This window comes from Heterodontus francisci, chromosome 32, assembly GCF_036365525.1.
Source record: "Heterodontus francisci isolate sHetFra1 chromosome 32, sHetFra1.hap1, whole genome shotgun sequence".
Classification (NCBI taxonomy): domain Eukaryota; kingdom Metazoa; phylum Chordata; class Chondrichthyes; order Heterodontiformes; family Heterodontidae; genus Heterodontus; species Heterodontus francisci.
Genome location: NC_090402.1, coordinates 18,821,908 through 18,840,772, shown reverse-complemented (window position 1 = coordinate 18,840,772; position 18,865 = coordinate 18,821,908). Strand labels below are relative to the sequence as shown.

General features: G+C 43.6%; 1 protein-coding gene across 7 annotated transcripts in view; it reads left to right on the top strand.

The window, feature by feature from the left end:
- Positions 1 to 18,865, top strand: part of ttll11 (tubulin tyrosine ligase-like family, member 11) — a 209,861-nt gene that overhangs the window by 180,090 nt on the left and 10,906 nt on the right. For 5 of the 7 annotated variants that reach the window (XM_068012400.1, XM_068012404.1, XM_068012399.1 and 2 more), the window contains 2 exons: positions 3,432 to 3,538; positions 18,475 to 18,798. In XM_068012400.1, coding sequence (XP_067868501.1) covers positions 3,432 to 3,538; positions 18,475 to 18,798 — 431 coding nt within the window. Of the gene's footprint in view, positions 1 to 3,431; positions 3,539 to 5,648; positions 10,805 to 18,474; positions 18,799 to 18,865 lie in introns of those variants that run through there. The other 2 variants (XM_068012402.1, XM_068012403.1) reach the window with 2 other exon arrangements.

The following is an 18,865-nucleotide window of genomic DNA, read 5'->3' as shown; positions in this document are numbered from 1 at the left end:
CACAACACACATTCCCACCTAGTTTTGTGTCATCCGCGACCTTGGAAATATTACATTTGTTCCCCACTTCCAAATCATTGATATTTATTGTGAACAGCTGGGGCCCAAGTACCGATCCTTGCGGTACCCACTAGTTACAGCCTGTCTATGTGAGAATGATCCATTTATTCCTACTCTCTATTTTCTGCCTGTTAACCAATCCTTAATCCATGTCAGCATATTACCTCCTATCCCATGTGCTTTAATTTAGCTAACCAACCTCCTGTGGGCGACTTTATCAAAAGCCTTCTGAAAGTCCAAGTATACTACATCCACCAACTCCCCTTTATCAATTCTGTTAGTAACATCCTCAAAAAAGCTCCAACAGGTTTATCAAACGTGATTTACCATTCATAAATCCATGCTGACTATGCCCAATCAGATCATTATTATCCAAGTGTCCATTTGTCACATCCTTTAGAATCAATTCTAGCATTTTCCCTATTACTGATATATGGCTAATAGGTCTGTAGTTCCCTGTTTTCTCATTATCTCTCCGTTCCTAAATAGTGGGGTGACATTTGCTACCTTCCAATCTGCAGGAACCGTTCCAGAGTCTGTAGAATTTTGGAAGATGATCACCAATGCATCCATTATCTCCATAGCTACCTTTTTCAACACTTTGGTATGTAGACTATCAGATCGCAGGGACTTGTCAACCTTCAGCCGCATTAATTTCTCCAATACAACCTTCTTACTAATACCAATTTTCTCATTCTCCCTAGTCCTTAGATCTCTAATTCTGGGAGATTTCTTGTATCTTCCTCAGTGAAGACAGACACAAAGTAATCATTTAGCTTCTCTGCCATTCCTCTATTCTCCATTATAAATTCTCCTGCCTCTGCCTGTAATGGACCCACATTTGTCTTAGCCAAACGTTTCCTTTTTACGTACCTATAGAAGCTTTTACAGTCCATTTCTATGTTTTTTGCAAGTTGGCATTCATATTCTATTCTCCCTTTCTTTATCAGTTTCTTGATCCTCCTTTGCTGTACTCCAAAATCCTCCCAATCCTCAGGTTTATGACTATTTCTGGCAACTTTATAGGCCTTTTCTTTTAGTCTTATACAATCCTCAACTTCCTTTGTTAGCCACAGTTGACTGACTTTTCCTTTTGAGTTTATACGCCTTGAAGGAATGTATAGTTGCTGTAAACTATGTAATAATTCTTTAAAGACTATCCATTGTTAATGCACTGTCATACCTTTTTAATGTATTTTCCCAATCCATCTCAGCCAATTTTCCCCTCGTACCTTAATAATTTTCTTTGTTCAAATTTAACACCCTGGCTTCAGATTAAACTACCTCACTTTCAAACATAATGTAAAATTCTGTCATATTATGGTCACTCATCCCTAAAGGTTCTTTTACAACAAAATTATTAATTAACCCTTTCTCATTACATAATACTAGATCTAAAATAGCTTGTTGTCTAGTCGGTTCCTCAACATACCTCTCTAGAAAACCATCCCTAATACACTCCAGAAACTCGTCCTCCACAGCATTAGTGCTCATTAGGTTAATTCAGTCTATATGCAGATTACTGTATTACCCAAGCTATATGCTTCTTTCATCTCATGATTAATACCATGCCCCACACTACCACTATGGTTTGGTGGCCTATAAACAACTCCTACCAATGTCTGCTGCCCCTTGCTGTTTCTTAGCTCCACCCAAACAGATTCCACATTTTGTTCTTCTGATGTGAGATCCTCCACCACCAACATCACCTCCTTTTCCTTTTTGCCTGTCCTCCCTAAATGTCGAATATCCTTGAATATTTAGTTCCCAGTCTTGGTCACCCTGTAGCCACATTTCCGTAATGGCAATTAGTACATACCCATTTACCTCCTATTTGTGCCTTTAAATCATCTACCTTGTTGCGAATGCTGCCTACATTCAGGTACAGTGCCCTTAATCTTGTCTTTATGGCATTATTCTGCATTCTAAGCTTAGTTGATGCTCGCCTTTGTTTCATCTGCCTTCTAATTTCACTTGCTACGTTTCTACTTCCTGTTACCAGCTTTATTTCCTTCCAATTTGAACTACCCCTCAGGTTCCTGTCCCCCTGACAAGCAAGTTTAAACCCTCTCCAGCAGCACTAGCAAATCTCCCTGCGAGGATATTAGTCCCGGTCCTGTTAAGGTGTAGCCTGTCCATCTTGTACAGGTCCCACCTGCCCCAGAACTGGTCCCAATGCCTCAGAAATCTGATGCCCTCCTTCCTACACCAATTCTCCAGCCACATGTTCAATCAATCAATTTTCCTATTCCTATGCTCACAAGCATGTGGTGCTGGGAGTAATCCTGAGATTACTGCTCTTGAAGTCCTGCTTTTTAATTTCCTTCCTAACTCCCTGAAGTCTGCTTTCAGGACCTCCTCCCTCTTCCTACCTATGTCATTGGTACCAATGTGGACCACGAACTCTGGCTGTTCACCCTCCCCCAGAAGGATGTCCTACAGCTGCTCCGTGACATCCTTGACCCTGGCACCAGGGAGGCAGCACAGCATCCTGGAGTCACGTTTTACTGCCACAGAAACGCCTATCTGATCCCCCTGACTATCGAATCCCCTATTAATATTGCTCTTCCACTCTTCTTCCTCCATTCCTGTGCAGCTGAGCCACCCGTGGTGCCACAGACCTTGCTCTGGCTGCACTTCCCTGAGGAACCATCGCCCTCACCAGTATCCAAAATGGAAAACCGATTAGCAAGCAAGATAGACTCAGGGGACTCCTGCACTACATGCCTGGTTCTCTTAGACTGCCTGGCGGTCACCCATTCCCTCTCTACCTGCATGCTGCTAACCTGCAGTATGACCTCCCTAAACGTGCTATCCACATAGTCCTCCACCTTGCGGATGCACAACAGTGCCTCCAGCCAACGTTTGAGTTCTGAAACCCGGAGCTCAAGCTTCTGCAGCTGGTGACACTTCCTGCAGATGTGTTCGTCTAGGACACATGGTACATCCATGACTTCCCACATGTTGCAGGATGTACATTCCACTTGGCGAGTTGCTCTGCCATAATGTAACTTTAAAAACTATTTATTACAATTAGAATAAGTAGAATAACTTACTAGTTACTCACCAATCAGCTTCTTCCCTTGTACTGAAGTAAGAGCCAGCTACTGGAGTCTGATAAAAGGTAGAAAAAGAAAGAAAGGAGCGCCTTCCTCACCGAACTCCCTCATTCACCAAACTCCCACTTTACATTCTGTGCACTCAAGGCAGTACTCAGTGCAGATGAAGATGTATATATTGTTTCAGTCTTCAGCATTCATTGCCTGGAAAAGAAATGCTGTTTAATTTGTAGCACCAATCGAGAAATACTTCTTAATGAAATGTTCAGGACTGCATTTATGTGCCCAATGCATATTTCTTGTGTATTGTAGGACCTGTAAACTCAGCAACAGCAACCTGTCCATGGCATCCGTCGATATTTTGTACATTGATATTGCACGACGATGGAACATCATTCGTGGAGACCGAGGGGAATCTGGTAAATAAATTTCTTCTGCCATTCTTTCTCCTGTTCCTGATTGATTAATTTCATTTGTGTTTTATTCTTTATAAATGAATGTGATGCTGTAGTTTTTTTATAGAGATGATTTCATGAGACAGAATATTGGTCTGTCCACAAGATGAAATCCTGCTTTAAAAAAAAAATCATACCAATTAATTACAAGAAAACTTGCAGGAGTATTTGAATCCTCATATTCTTTTGTCTATAGAGACTACATGTTGCTGAAGTATAAGTAGAAATTCTTAAGAGATTAAATATTATATGCATAGGTTCACTCTAACTTTCATCAAGGATTGGAAGCCCTATAAAAGTCAGGTCTGGATGTCAGAGAAGCAGACCTGATAAATTGAAGTTGTCAGATATGTTTTCTCTTCAAATAAAACAGTTCATTAAAGATTAACTTGCTGAGGATTAATCTTTGCTAGATTCAAAAAAGTTGTGATGTTTGAAGACTTCTGTTGACAGCACATTTATTTTTGATAGTTTCCTTCAGGCATTTTTGAAAGCTTGTTTGAGTGTTAATTAGATTGAAGCCTCTCCCACTTCAGTTCATTTCTTTAAAATTAATTCCCCTGCAAGAGCAAGTGCTACTGTTCATTTTAAAACACTTTGGTTCTTTTACCTTGAATTTTAATGTCATTTTACAATTAAAACATATAAATACTTAAGATGAATAGAATAGTAAGCATTTAAGCTGCAAGAGTACTGAAACATAGGGTGAATAGAAACAAAACTTCACAGCATTGTAACCAAATACAGCAAATAAAGATGTCGTTTAGGCAAATAAATAATAGTTCTTTCTTTCCGGCATGCTTGTGGACTCAGTCCTTTTAGTTTATTACTTTGTCTGGAAATTATGACCGTGCTCTCTGGGCCACAAAGGAACCAAGAAAAGAGTTAATTTGTGACCTTCCAGCTGCAGTATTTGAAGTCCTGTTGCATCATATACTATGGCTTTGCTGAAAAATGGGCAGCTTGGTACATGGACATTAGGGGACTCTCACTTCTGATATTTACACCTCCCAATCTGAACTAGTGCCTTATCTCCACTTGTTGTCCACCCTTGTTGGTCCAACTGAGGTTGGAAAATCTCCACATAGAAATTCACAGGAGCAAACTGGTTCAGCACAGATAAGTAAGTGAACCTGGTACAGTGCTCATTTATTTGACTCATGTTTTGATAATATCTAGCTTGGAGAGCATAGGTAGCAAGGGTATTTGATATTTAAAAGTAGTCTTGACAGTCAGGGGACTAAATTGCACAGACCCCATAAACAGGCACAGGAATCAGAATGTGCAATTAACTCGTGGAAGTTGATTGAAATGCAGGCAGCACGTCAACTTTGTGCTGCCTGCTCATTATGATGATTTCTGCTTGCAGTCAGCGCTAATCATGCAGTTTATTGGCTGCAAGGGGCCCAAAATCATAACTTACTAGCAGTGCTTAAGGCTAGCTGGCAATGCTTAAACCTAGCCTGCATCTCTTAAAGAGGAGGTGCATTGTGGCTGAAGCAGGTGCTGGGGATCATGGAAGTGAATCTCTGCTGGGAAATGGTGAGAAATAGCACAAAATGGTAGCGAACAGGCTCCAAGGTTTTCGGACACTGCACTGAAAACCATGGTGGAGGAGGTGGAAAGGAGGACAGATGTCCTGTATCCATAAGGGAACAAATGCCCTGCAGCCAAATGGTGAAAAGGCAGTGAGAGAAAATAGTTATTGTGGTCAATGCCAGGAGTTAAGCCCCAAGGACCTGAATGCAGTGCCACAAGAAGTTCAGTGACCTCACACGAGTGATCAAGGTCAGCGAATGCATCTTCAAATTCCATATCCAGCCAACTGCACCACCAGCCTCTGCCACTGCGCAATGAGTCACACCCCCATCACTCATCTAACAAAAATCTCTATCAATCAGGACACATAACTAATATTCATATGCTTCACCTCACCCTCTCACACTTAGTACTGCTGCAAGCCTCACACCCACATCTCACAGGTTGCACACACTACCAGCTGTTCAAGCATGACAGCCACATTATCCAGAGAGATTGCACCACACTCACTGACAGACTTCTTTCTCTCTTGCAGCACCAGGTGGCAAACAACCAGAGGCAGCAGGAGCTAACTGGAAGGGAACAGACGTGCTAGCAGATCGTTACCACCCCCCCCCCCTCCCCCCCATGAAGGAGACAGTACTGGCCATTATTGGAACAGCCCCATTGTGGAGGCTGAAGCCAGCGGCAGTGCTGAATCTATCAAAGATGACAGTATCCTCATACATAATCCTCCTCACAGCCCACTTCCTCCTCGTCCCACAACTTCTTATGATTCACAAGCTGCAGATGGTGTAAGCATGCACCTCTTATTACCACCACCCCCCCCCCCCCCCACCCCTCCCCTCACCACAACCTTATCCTTATGCATTTTTCCTTTCAGATACCCAAGAGGTACAACCTGGCCAGGCACATGATGAAGACACAGTATCATTACTGATTTTACACTCATGACCACCAGCTCAGATACTGGCACTGCGTGCATCTGAGGATAGATTAGAAGCTAAATATGCACACAGTGAGACACCAGGCATAAGTGCTGTGCAGGCAAGGCTAACACAGGTGCCAGTTAGCTAGAGGGCAAGATGTAATTGGGCAAGTGAAAGGGGGGAGGGGGAATAGAACAAAAGGGAATATCTGTGATCAGGTGGAAGGCAGGAGATCTTAAATGACAAAAGGGTTTGTGGAGCAAGACAAATGGAGTGACAATAAGACAAGTAAAGAATTAAAAGTTGGGTCTGGAGGAGGTGTGAATGGCAGAATGATGAACGGCTGTTGTCTGAAAGCAGAAAAAGAGAAAAACCAGAGACTAAAACCGAAATCAGTAAAGAGAAAGGAAACAAAATGAGGGCAAAGGTTGCGGTCTGAAATTGTTGAATTCAGTTTTGAGTCTGGAAGGCTCCAAAATGCCTTATCAAAAGATGAGGTGCTATTTCCCGAGCTTGTGTTAAGCTTCATTGGAACACTGTGGGAGGTCGAGGACAGAGTGGGAACAAGTTGGAGAATTAAAATGACAGGTGACTGGAAACTTGGGGGTGATCCTTTCAGACCGAACAGAGCTGTTCTGCGAATCGGTCACCCAATCTGTGTCTGGTCTGTCCAGTGTAGAGCAGACTGCATTTTGAGCAGCGAATACAGTATACTAAATTGAAAGAAGTACACGTAAATCACTGTTTCACCTGGAAGGAGTGTTTGGGGCTTTTATCTTTTTTCAATTCATCTTTTTATGGACATGTGGGCATTGTTGGCCAGGCCAACATTTATTTCCCATCCCTAATTGCTCCTGAGAACTGCCTTCTTGAACTGCTGCAGTCCATGTGCAGTAGGTACACCAACAGTGCTGTTAGGAAGAGTGATCCAGGATTTTTACCTCGTGACAGTGAAGGAATGGCGATATAGTTCCAAGTCAGGATGGTGTGTGGCATGGAGGGAAACTTGCTGATGGTGGCGTTCCCATGCCTCTGCTACCCTTGTCCTTCTAGGTGGTAGAGGTTGCGGGATTGGTGCGTTGCTGCAATGCATCTTGTAGAAGGTATACACTGCTGCCACTGTGCGTCGGTGGTGGTGGGAGTGAATGTTTGTGGATGGGTTGCCAATCAAGTGGGTTGCTTTGTCCTGGATGGTGTCGAGCTTCTTGAGTGTTGTTGGAGCTGCGCCCATCCAGGCAAGTGGAGAGTGTTCCATCACACTCCTGACTTGTGCCTTGTAGATGGTGGTCAGGCTTTGGGGAGTCAGGAGATGAGTTACTCACCACAGTTTTCCTAGCCTCTGACCTGCTGTTGTAGCCACGGTATTTATATGGCTACTCCAGTTCAGTTTCTGGTCAATGGTAACCCCCAGGATGTTGATAGTGGGGGATTCAGCAATTGTAATGCCATTGAATGTCAAGGGGAGATGATTAGATTCGCTCTTGTTTGAGATGGTCATTGCCTAGCACTTGTGTGGCACAAATGTTACTTGCCATTGATCAGCCCAAGCCATGGTACTGTCCAGGTCTTGCTACATTTCTACACAGACTGTTTCCGTATCTGAAGAGTCGCAAATGGCGCTGAACATTGTGCAATCATCAGCGAACATCCCCACTTCTGACCTTATGATTGAAGGAAGGTCATTGATGAAGCAGCTGAAGATGGTTGGGCCCAGGACAATACCCTGAGGAACTCCTGCAGTGATGTCCTGGAGCTGAGGTGATTGACTTCCAACAACCACAACCATCTTCCTTTGTGCTAGGTATGACTCCAACCAGCAGAGAGTTTTCTCCCTGATTCCAATTGACTCCAGTTTTGCGAGGGCTCCTTGATGCCATACTCTGTCAAATGCTGCCTTGATGCCAAGGGCAGTCACTCTCACCTTACCTCTTGAATCCGGCTCTTTTGTCCATGGACGGTTAGAACAGAGGAGGTAAAAGGGCAGGTGTTGCATCTCCTATGCTTGCATGGAAAGGTGCCATGGGAAGAGGTGGAGGTGTTGTGAGGATAGAGGACTGGACCAGGGTGTTACGAAGGGAATGGTCCCTTCAGAATGCTGAAAGGGGTGGGGAGGGTAAGATGTGGTCAGCAGTGGCATCATACTGGTGGTGGCAAAAATGGCGATGATGAACTATTGAATACGGAGGCTGATGGGGTGGAAGGTGTGGACAAGGGGAACCCTACCATAGTTCTGGGAAGGATGGGAGGAGGTGAGAGCAGAAGTGTGGGAAAGAGGATGGACAGGGTCCAGGGCCCTGTCAATCACAGTGGGGGGATTCCTCGGTTTATTTCAGATTTCCAGCATCTGCAGTATTTTGCTTTCATACAGAAGAATGCTGATGGGCATCCACAGCAGCAACTTAAATTTATTCAGTGTCTTCAATGTAATAAAACCTCCCAAGGCCCTTCACAGGAGTGTTATAAAGCAAAATTTGACACTGAGCTACATAAGGCGATATTATGGCAAATGACTGAAAACTTGGGCAAAAGAAGTAGCTTTTAAGGAGTGTCTAAAAGGAAGAAAGAGAGGTAGAGAATTGGAGAGATTTAGGGAGGGATTCCAGAGCTTAGGGCCTGGGCAGCTGAAGGAATGGCCACCAACAGCAGAGGAATTAAAATTGGGGGAGCTCAAGAGGCCAGAATTAGCTGAGCACAGATATCTCTGCAGATTGTGGAGCTGGAGGAGATTACAGAGATAGAGAGGGCTGAGGTCATGGAGGGGTTTGAAAACAAGGATGAGAATTTTAAAATCAAGGCATTGCTTGACCGGGAATTAATATAGGTAAGCGAGCACACAGGTGATAGGTGAACGGCACTTGGTACGAGTTAGGACATGTGCAGCAGAGAATAGTCAAGTCTAGAGCTAACAAAAACATGAATGAAGATTACAGCAGATGAGCTGATACAGCGGTGAAGTCGGGCAATGTTGCAGAGGTTGAAATATGCGGTCTTAGTGATGGCGTGGATATGTGGTTGGAAGTTCATCTCTGGTCAAGTATGGCACCAAGATTGCGAACAGTCTTGTTTAGTCTTCTGCAGTTGCCAGTGAGAGAGATGGAGTCAGTAGCTATGGAACAGAGTTTGGAGCATGGATTGAAGACAATGACTTCAGTCTTCCCAGTATTTTCTTGGATGAAATTTCTGCTCATCCAATATTGGATGTTGGTTAAACAGTCTGACAATACAGCAACAGTGGAGGAGTGGAGAGAGGTGGTGAGGTAGAGCTAGGTGTCGTCAGCATACGTGTGGAAACTAACATAACACTGTTTTTGAATGATGTCACAGAGGAGCAGCATGTAGATTAGAAATAGGAGGGAGCCAAATACAGATCCTGTGGGACACCAGAGGTAATGGTGCAGGAGTGGGAAGAGAAGCCATTGCAAATGATACTCTGGCTATGATTATATAGATAAGCATAGAACCAGGTGACTTCAGTCCCACCCAGCTGGACAATAGTGGAGAGGCATTAGAGGAGGAGGGTGTGGTCAACCATGTCAAAAGCTGCAGACAAGTCGAGAGGGACAGGGAGGGATAGTTTACCTTGGAGCTGGTACAGCGAAGGTTCACTAGATTGATCCCTGGGATGAGAGGGTTTATCCTATGATGAGAGGCTGAGCAATTGGGTTTATATTTTTTAGAGTTTAGAAGAATGAGAGGTGAGCTCATTGAAATATACAAGATTCTGAAGGGGCTTGGCAGGGTAGACACAGAGATTGTTTCCCCTGGCTGGGGAATCTAGAACACAAGCATACAGTTTCAGCATAAGGAGCCGATCATTTAGGGCTAAGATGAGGAGAAATTTCTTCAGTCAATGGGTTGTGAATCTTTGGAATTCTCTACCGAAAAGCCTGTGGATCCTCCATCGTTGAATATATTTAAGGCTGAGATAGACAGATGTTTGGTCTCTCGGAATCAAGGGATATGAGGAGCGGGCAGGAAAGTGGAGTTGAAGCTAAAGATCGGCCATGATCGTAATGAATGGCAGAGCAGGCTCCACAGGCCGTGTGGTCCACTCCTGCACCTATTTCTTATGCTGTTGTGCCACAGTCACAGAGGATGTCATATGTGACTTTGGTAAGAGCCATTTCGGTGCTGTGATGGTGAGCAAACCTGATTGGAGGCATTCAAACATGGAGTTCCAGGAAAGATGGGTGCGGATTTGGGAGACGACAACACGTTCAAGAACGTTGGAGAGGAAAGGGAGGTTGTAGTTGGGGTGGTAGCTTGCAAGGACAATGAGGTCAAGTGTTTATTTTAAGAAGAGGGGTGATGATGGTAGATTTAAAGGAGAGAGGGATAGCACCTGAAGAGAGAGAACAAAATGCTTGGTGCATTAGGCAGCCTGCCAGAAAGCCTGCGTTCAATGTCAAGGAGCATGCAGGAGTCCAGCACCAACTTGGCATTCAGATTTGCGCAAAACTTGAAGATCATCCATTCTAGCCTGGAGGTGATGGCCACCTCCATTCACACACTTGTGCATCCAATCATGCTGCAGCACCCAATGGCCAGTGTCTCAGCTTCCATTGCAGCACAGCAGCAAGCACTCATGCCCAGTGACTCGCCACGTGCAAATCCCGCCCTCTGTGTTTCCTCTAAAGTACACACAGTACCAGTATCTGAGCTGGTGACTGAGAGTATGAGATTGAGTGATGGTGTTCCTTCTTTATCAGTATCCTGCTGTTCTTGCACTTCATGCTCCCGCATCAGTGCTCGAGCAAGTGGCAGTTTTTGGGAATCTGAAAGTATAAAGGCATATGGATAGGGTTGGGGTGATGAAAGTTGGGTGGTGGGGGGAGGGGAGCAAGAGATGCAAGCTTACATCATCTGCAGCTTGTAATTCAGAAGAGATTGGGGGAATGAGGGGGAAGTTAGATGTGAGATGGTAAATTTATGCAGGAACATAGCATCAACCTGTATGGTTTCAGCCCCACAGCTGCCCATGTCCTCTGTCATGGCCGCTGCAATGATGGCCCCCGCCATCTCCTCTATGGGCTTGAAGTAATGCAGCCATGCCTGTCCCCCACCAGTTAGGTGCTGCTGCATCCAGTTATGGGCACCCTGTTCTGCAAGAGAGAGGGTATTGTCTCTGTGAATGTGGTGCAATGTTTTTGGGTGATGTGCCTATCATAGTTGAATAACTGGCAGTGAGGGCAGGATGTGGGTGTGAGGTTGAGGTGAGGCTATGAATGTGAGGTCTGAGTCATTCTTGATAGGTACTGTTAGTAGCTGAGTGAAAGGGATGTAGTGAATGGAACAGTGTGTGAGACTAGTGGTTCATTTGTAAGAATATGGCAATCGAAGATGTATTCACTAATCTTGACCACTCGTGGGAGGTCACTAAATTTCTTCGTGCACTGCATCCAGGTCCTTGGGGCTAGACTGTTGGCATAGACTGTGACAACTAACTGCTCCCAATCCCTTCTTAGTGTCTGTCTGGAGAACCTCCTGGCTCCCTGAAGGAAGAGGACCTCTCTCCTCCTGCCCACCTCCTGTACCAAGGCCTCCAGTGCTGCATTGAAGAACTTTGGAGCATGTTCGCTGGCCTCATGTGTAATTTCTAACCATCTTACTGCTCAGATACTCCTCTGAAACCAGTTCCAGCACCTGCTGCATCCAGAATGAAACTCACCTTTAAGAGGTGCAGGTTAGCTTTAAATGGTGCTAGACCCACATGAACTTGCCCCCCCCCACTAAGGCATGAAGCCACTCAGTAGCATGCTTAAATGCTTCACCAGCAATAAATTACTTTGTGTCACGCTCACAGAGGGAACAGTGATGAAATATGGAATGAACTGGAGGAATTATGAAATAAAAGTAAACTGTTAAACTAAGCTACAAGAAAATGGACACTTTGCTATCTGGCAACATGGAAGGAGAGGTCAAAGAACAGTACAGCACAGGAACAGGCCATTCGGCCCTCCAAGCCTGCGCCGATCTTGATGCCTGCCGAAACTAACAGCTTCTGCACTTCCGGGGCCCATATCCCTCTATTCCCTTCCTATTCATATATTCGTCAAAATGTGTCATAAACGTCGCTATGGTATCTGCTTCCACCACCTCCCCTGGCAGCAAGTTCCAGGCACTCGCCACCCTCTGTGTAAAAAAACTTGCCTCGCACATCCCCTCTAAACTTTGCCCCTCGCACCTTAAACCTATGTCCCCTAGTAACTGACTCTTCCACCCTGGGAAAAAGCTTCTGACTATCCACTCTGTCCATGCCGCTCATAACTTTGTAAACCTCTATCATGTCGCCCCTACACCTCCGTCGTTCCAGTGAAAACAATCCGAGTTTTTCCAACCTCTCCTCATAGCTAATGCCCTCCAGACCAGGCAACATCCTGGTAAACCTCCTCTGTACCCGCTCCAAAACCTCCACGTCCTTCTGGTAGTGTGGCGACCAGAATTGCACGCAATATTCTAAGTGTGGCCTAACTAAGGTTCTGTACAGCTGCAACATGACTTGCCAATTTTTATACTCTATGCCCCGACCGATGAAGGCAAGCATGCCGAATGCCTTCTTGACTACCTTATCCACCTGCGTTGCCACTTTCAGTGACCTGTGGACCTGTACGCCCAGATCTCTCAGCCTGTCAATACTCCTAAGGGTTCTGCCATTTACTGTATACCTCCCACCTGCATTATACCTTCCAAAATGCATTACCTAGGTCAGGTGATCCCCTCCTGTACTGCCAATCAACATGTTTGTCTGTTGAAGACAGGACCATTATTAACATCTGGAATTGCCTTGAGGAGGCATATTGATATGTAAAACCGCCCATTCCATGCTAACGACTCCTGTCATCAAAAATTGGGCTAGCAAAGGCTTTTTCAGACAGATTGCCTCCGAAGCCAAGGTCAAGATAATCAGTATGTAACAATGGTCCCTACATCCTAGCACGTTGTATGAGAGCATCTTGAGTTACCTGACCGAAACCCAGTCTGATAGGGGTTTTTCTTAAAATAAGAGAGATTTCTCAGAGGGAGTGGGTCAGAAAGCTATTCCAGCCCGAGAAGCTATGAGATCAATCCAGCTAAGCAAGGAGCCTTGCCATCATCATCTTTAAACTACGGAGGAAGAGAGAGTGCAAGGTGACATTGAAAACTCCCCATCTGAGAAATTGAACCAGGACTTAAACCACCAACTTCAGACTGAGTTTTAACCAAAGGAGTCTATGACACTTCATCACTTCTAAGACAAGGAACATTCAGGCATGCAATGCTGTTCAAAATTCCTCCTGGAAATCCAAGAAGGTTTCAAAATGAAGTCCCTTTAAGACAATCGGACACTAATTACATGCTACCATCCAATCTGTCTTTTCATGTGTGTAAATGCATGAGTGGGTGAGGTTGCAAACATTTTGGGTATTTTTTAAAATAAATAGTTAACTGTTTTTCAAACCTACGAGAAAACCTGTCGTTTGTCTATTTATTTGACTTTTTAACACTCGGACTAAAACACAACTTTTAAAAAACACTATCTGCTATCAGTTGAGAGGTGAAAAGTGGAAGCCACCACACCGTTTCCTACTTGTCCATAACACTTTGGAACTGTAATCACTATTATGTAGGCATACATTGCAGCCAATTTGCACAAAGTCACATAAATAGCACAAGAGATGAGTGACTCGATAATCCATTTTGCTGGTGTTGGTCAAGAGATTAATCTTGTCAGGACAACAGCAGAATTCCCTTGATCTCTAAATTGTGCCAGTGGAGTTTCCACACCCACCTGAACACACTGGCAGGGCCTCAGTTTAATATCTCATCTGAAAGGTACACGCCTCTACCAATGCACATGCCCTCAGTACTGTATTGAAATACCTGACTTATCATGTGCTCAAGATTGAACCCTCTGGCTCAGATGAGTGTGCTACCAGTGAGCCAAGCTGATATCTACAAATTGCTTAATAGAAAAAATAGCAACTGTTAGATAACATAAAGGATCATCTTAATGAGGTGATGAACAACAGAATGTACAAATAGCTAATACAGTGAAAAGGCTGTTATGACCAAGTGTGAAAGGTGTCTACGGGTCTTTTACTGCCTTTACTGGTCTTATTGTAACAAGGTTTGATTTTTAAAAACACTGTGTTTTGAGCTCCCCCTGGGTGAATCCTTGTACACCACTTTCCAATTATAAGGCAAAGAAGTGAGCACACCAGGTTTTCTTAGGTTTAAAGAAGAGATTTATTAAACTTACTTGAATTCTAATTCGGTTAACACCTATATACGATGTGCCCACACTAGCATGCACACGTGATAGTCAAATGCAAATAGGGACAGAAAAGAGCAGAAGAAAAATAAAGTAGAGAGGTTTGAGGCAGTCTCTGAAGGGGTTTCTTGTTACTGTTACTGGGTTTCCAGCTCACCATAGCGTCTTTGATTGTAGACAGCTCTTACTTTTCGTTGGGGCCCAGTATTCTTCTTAAACCTTGTTCATGTAGGAGACCTTTTTCTCTTTGAGTTCACGTGTCTTCAATGGGTCTTCAGTTCCATGAGAAAGAGATGAGAGCAGACAGGAGGGAGGTGTTCTCAATCCAGGAACAAACAGCTTTCTGAGTTCTTGTAGCAAGTTCAAATTCAAAAAAACTCCAACAGTGAGTTAGTCATGTGACTAAACTGGTTTGACCACTTCTTCTGTGTATTGGGGAAGCAAGGACTGGGTCCCTTGTTCCAACACTGTCTGCCAGCATGCAAATGTCTTTCCAATCAGGGGCTTGGCAATTCCTTGTGATAGGAAATTGAAAGAAAAGGGGGGAAGAATTTACAGATGCAGGAGATCTGAAATGAAAATAGAAATTGCTGGAGAAACACAACATCTCTGCCTGTATCATTAGAAATAAACACATTAGGTTACCGTGTTGGATTTGTGAGGGCAGTCACTGACCAAGTCAATGTTTCAGATTGTGGCTCGATCAAAAGATTTAAGATGAAAAAACTCATAATGTTAACATACTTTTTCCATTTATGCCTTATTCATACTATTGGACACTTTCAAAATTGGTGCAGAATGAACATGTAGTCCTAGAAATCGGTCACATTTTTCAAGTGTTAAGCAGCATCCTAAGTCTCCCATACGGCAGGCCGGAAGCAAAAGTTCATTACGAGCTGGAAGTGCACCACCCCTCCTATTGGTAAAGGCCAAAATATGTGCATATGCGAATAAAGGACCCAACACCTGTTTGAGGCCTACACTGCACTATCTAACTCAGCCTTAAAAATATTCAATGACCTGCCTCCACTGCTTTCTGGAGAAGCGAATGCCACAGCCTAACGACTCTCAGAGAAAGTATTTCTCCTCATCTCCATCTTAAATGGGAGACCCCTTATTTTTATACTGTGTCCCCTGGTTCTAGTCTCTCACATAAGGGGACACATCCTCTCAGCATCCACCCTGACAAGGCCTTTCAAGATCATATATGTTTCAATAAAATCACCTCTTATTCTTCTAAACTCTGATGGATACAGGCCCAACCTGTCCAATCTTTCCTCATAAGATAACCCCTTCATCCCAGGAATCAGTCAAGTGAATCTTCTCTGAACTGCTTCCAATGCAAATGTATCCTTTTTGAAATAAGGAGACCAAAACTCTACACAGTACTCCAGATGTGGTCTCACCAAAGCCCTGTACAACTGTAGCAAAACCTATTACTTCTTTATTGCATTCCCTACCTCTCCTACCTATCTTTGTGTCATCAGCAAACTTCGTAACCATACATTGGTCCCCTCATCCAAGTCATTTATATAAATTGTAAAATAGGTTGGGGCCCCAGCACTGATCCCTGTGGCACTCCACTAGTTACAGCTTGCCAACCCAAAAATACTCCATTTATCCCTACTCTCTGCTTCCTGTAAACTAACCAATCCTCTATCCATGTTAACTTTGTAGCAGTTTGATACAATTGAGTGGCTTGCTAGGCCGTCTCAGAGGGCATTAAGAGTCAATCATATTGCTGTGGGTCTGTTGTTACATGTCGGCCAGACCAGGTAAGGACAGCAGTTTTCCTTCCCTAAAGGGCATTATTTACCAGATGGGTTTTTACAGCAATTGATGGTGGTTTCATGGCTATCATTAGCCTAGCTTTTAATTCGAGTTATTGAGTTCACATTCCACCATGGTGGGATTTGAACCCATCTCCCCAGAGCAATACCCTGGGTTCCTAGTCCAGTGACAATACCACTATACCACTGCCTCGCTGCAATGCACCTTCTAAACCCACGACCTCTACCACCTAGAAGGACAAGGGTAGCAGTGGCATGGGAACACCACTACCTGCAAGTTCCCCTCCAAACCACACACCATCCTGATTTGGAACTATATCACCGTTCCTTCACTGTCGCTGGATCAAAATCCTGGAACTCCCTTCCTGACAGCACTGTTGGTGTACCTACCCCACATGGGCTGCAGCGGTTCAAGAAGGTGGCTCACCAGCACCTTCTCGAGGGCAATTAGGGATGGGCAATAAATGCTGTTTCCTTCCTTTCTTGAATAGAAGAGCTACATTTGTTATTTTCCAATTTAATGGGACCTTTCCAAAGTCTAGGGAATTTTGGAAAATTACAACCAATGCATCTACTATCTCCACAGTCACTTCTTTTAAGACCCTAGGCTGAAGTCTATCAGGACCAGGGGACTTGTCAGCCTTTAGTTCTAATAGTTTTCTCAGTACCCTTTCTCTGGTGATTGTGAGTGTTTTAAATTCCTCCCTCCCTTTCACCTCTTGATTTACAAGTATTTCAGGGATGTTATTTGTGTCTTCTGCAGTGAAGACAGGCACAAAATATCTGTTCAACACTTCTGCCATTTCCTTATTTCCCATTATTAATTCCCCAGACTCTCTCTCTAGAGGACCCACACTTACTTTTGTTACTCTTTTCTTTTTTAAATGTTTGTAAAAATTGTTACTGTCTGCTTTTATATTTCTAGCTAGCTGTCTCTCATACTCTTAATTTCTCCATTTTTTTAAAGTCATTCTTTGCTGGTTTTTAAATTCTGTCCAATTTTCTGACCTACCACTAACCTTCACAGAATTGTATACTTTTTCTTTCAATTTGATGCTACCTTTAACTTCCATAGTTATCCACAGATGATGCATCCTTCTCCTAGAGTCTTTCTTTCTCACTGTAATGTATTTGCTGAGTGTTATGAAATATCTCCTTAAATGTCTGCCATTGCATCTCTTCTGACCTACCCCTTAACCTAATTTCCCAGTTCACTTGAGCTAGCTCAGTCGTCATATCCTTTTTTGCCTTTATTTAAATGTAAAACGCTAGTTGTCTTCTCTTACTCAAACTGAATGCGAAATTCAACCATGTTATAATCACTGCTACCTAAAGGCTGTTTTACTATGAAGTCATTAATTAATCCTGCCTCATTGCACACTACCTGGTCTAGAATAGCTTGTTCTCTGGTGGGCTCTAGAACATGCTGTTCTAAGAAATTGTCCCAAAAACACTCCCTAAACTCATCTGATATAAAAGCAAAATACTGCAGATGCTGGAAATCTGAAATAAAAACAAAGTGCTGGAAAAACTCAGCAGGTCTGGCAGCATCTGTGGAGAGAGAAGCAGAGTTAACGTTTCAGGTCAGTGACCCTTCTTCAGAAACTCTAAACTCATCTTCCAGGCTACCTTTGCTTATGTGATTCATCCAATATAGGTTTAAATTAAAATCACCCATGATTATTGCCGTACCTTTCTTAGAAGCACTCATGAAAATCTTATTGAAAAAATTTGGTAGACCAATTCCTGCTGATTTTACCAGATCCAAAACTGTGACACCTGCTGGTTTTCCAAACCCAGAAACCTGACTTCTGCTGGTTTCTCCATCCCAGAAACCTGACTTCTGCTGATTTCTAACCCAGAAACCTGACTCCTGCTGGTTTATCAAACCCAGAAACTTGACTCCTGCTGGTTTCCCCAATGCAGAAATTTGACTCCTGCTGCCTTCTGATCCAGAAACCTGACTCCTGTTGGTTTCCCAGACCCAGAAACCTGATGCCTGCTGGTTTCCCAGACCCAGAAACCTAACCCCTACTGGTTTCCCAGACCTAGAAACTTGACTCCTGCTGGTTTCCAAGACCCAAAAAGCTGATTTCTAAGCTGCAACAATAGTATATTATACCAGGTGTTTGACATCTAGGTAACAACTATTTATCCTACTTGATCAAGAACTCAAAACCTGTATTAAAACACTCAGTTAAAAACATTCTATTCCACTTGATTTATGTAATATAAACTCCAATTTCCATGAGCTTGTTTATGGATAAATGAGGCTGCATCATATTACATTATGCATATGCAGCAATTTTAGAGATTTTTTGAAATACGTAATGTATTGAAATGTGATGTAGAATATCTAATGGAATACGTTATATTGCTGTGCTTTACAAGGTATGTGCTTTCAAGCATTTATGGAGGCCATCTTTCACTTGGCACAGAGGAGATACAAGTCCCCACCTCTACGTGAACAAGTTGAGGCACTGGTCAACTTTTGTGAATATCAGTTGGAAGCCCTGGATGAGAAACACTTTCTGTACGGCCGTGCAACAGCAGACCAGAGATCCAGCTTTGCTCTGTATCAGCCTGAAGGGCCTCGTTCAGGTGCTGTCAGCCACATGCACTTATTAAACCGTACGAGCACATCCAATAGGTTGCCGGCATCATCATTACCTACAGCAGCGAATCAACAGCTTGTAAATTCAATGCATTCAAGAGGTATTCCTTGATAGCTATGTAAATGTTACCATCTTCACTGTAGCATTTTATTTATCATGTTAATACC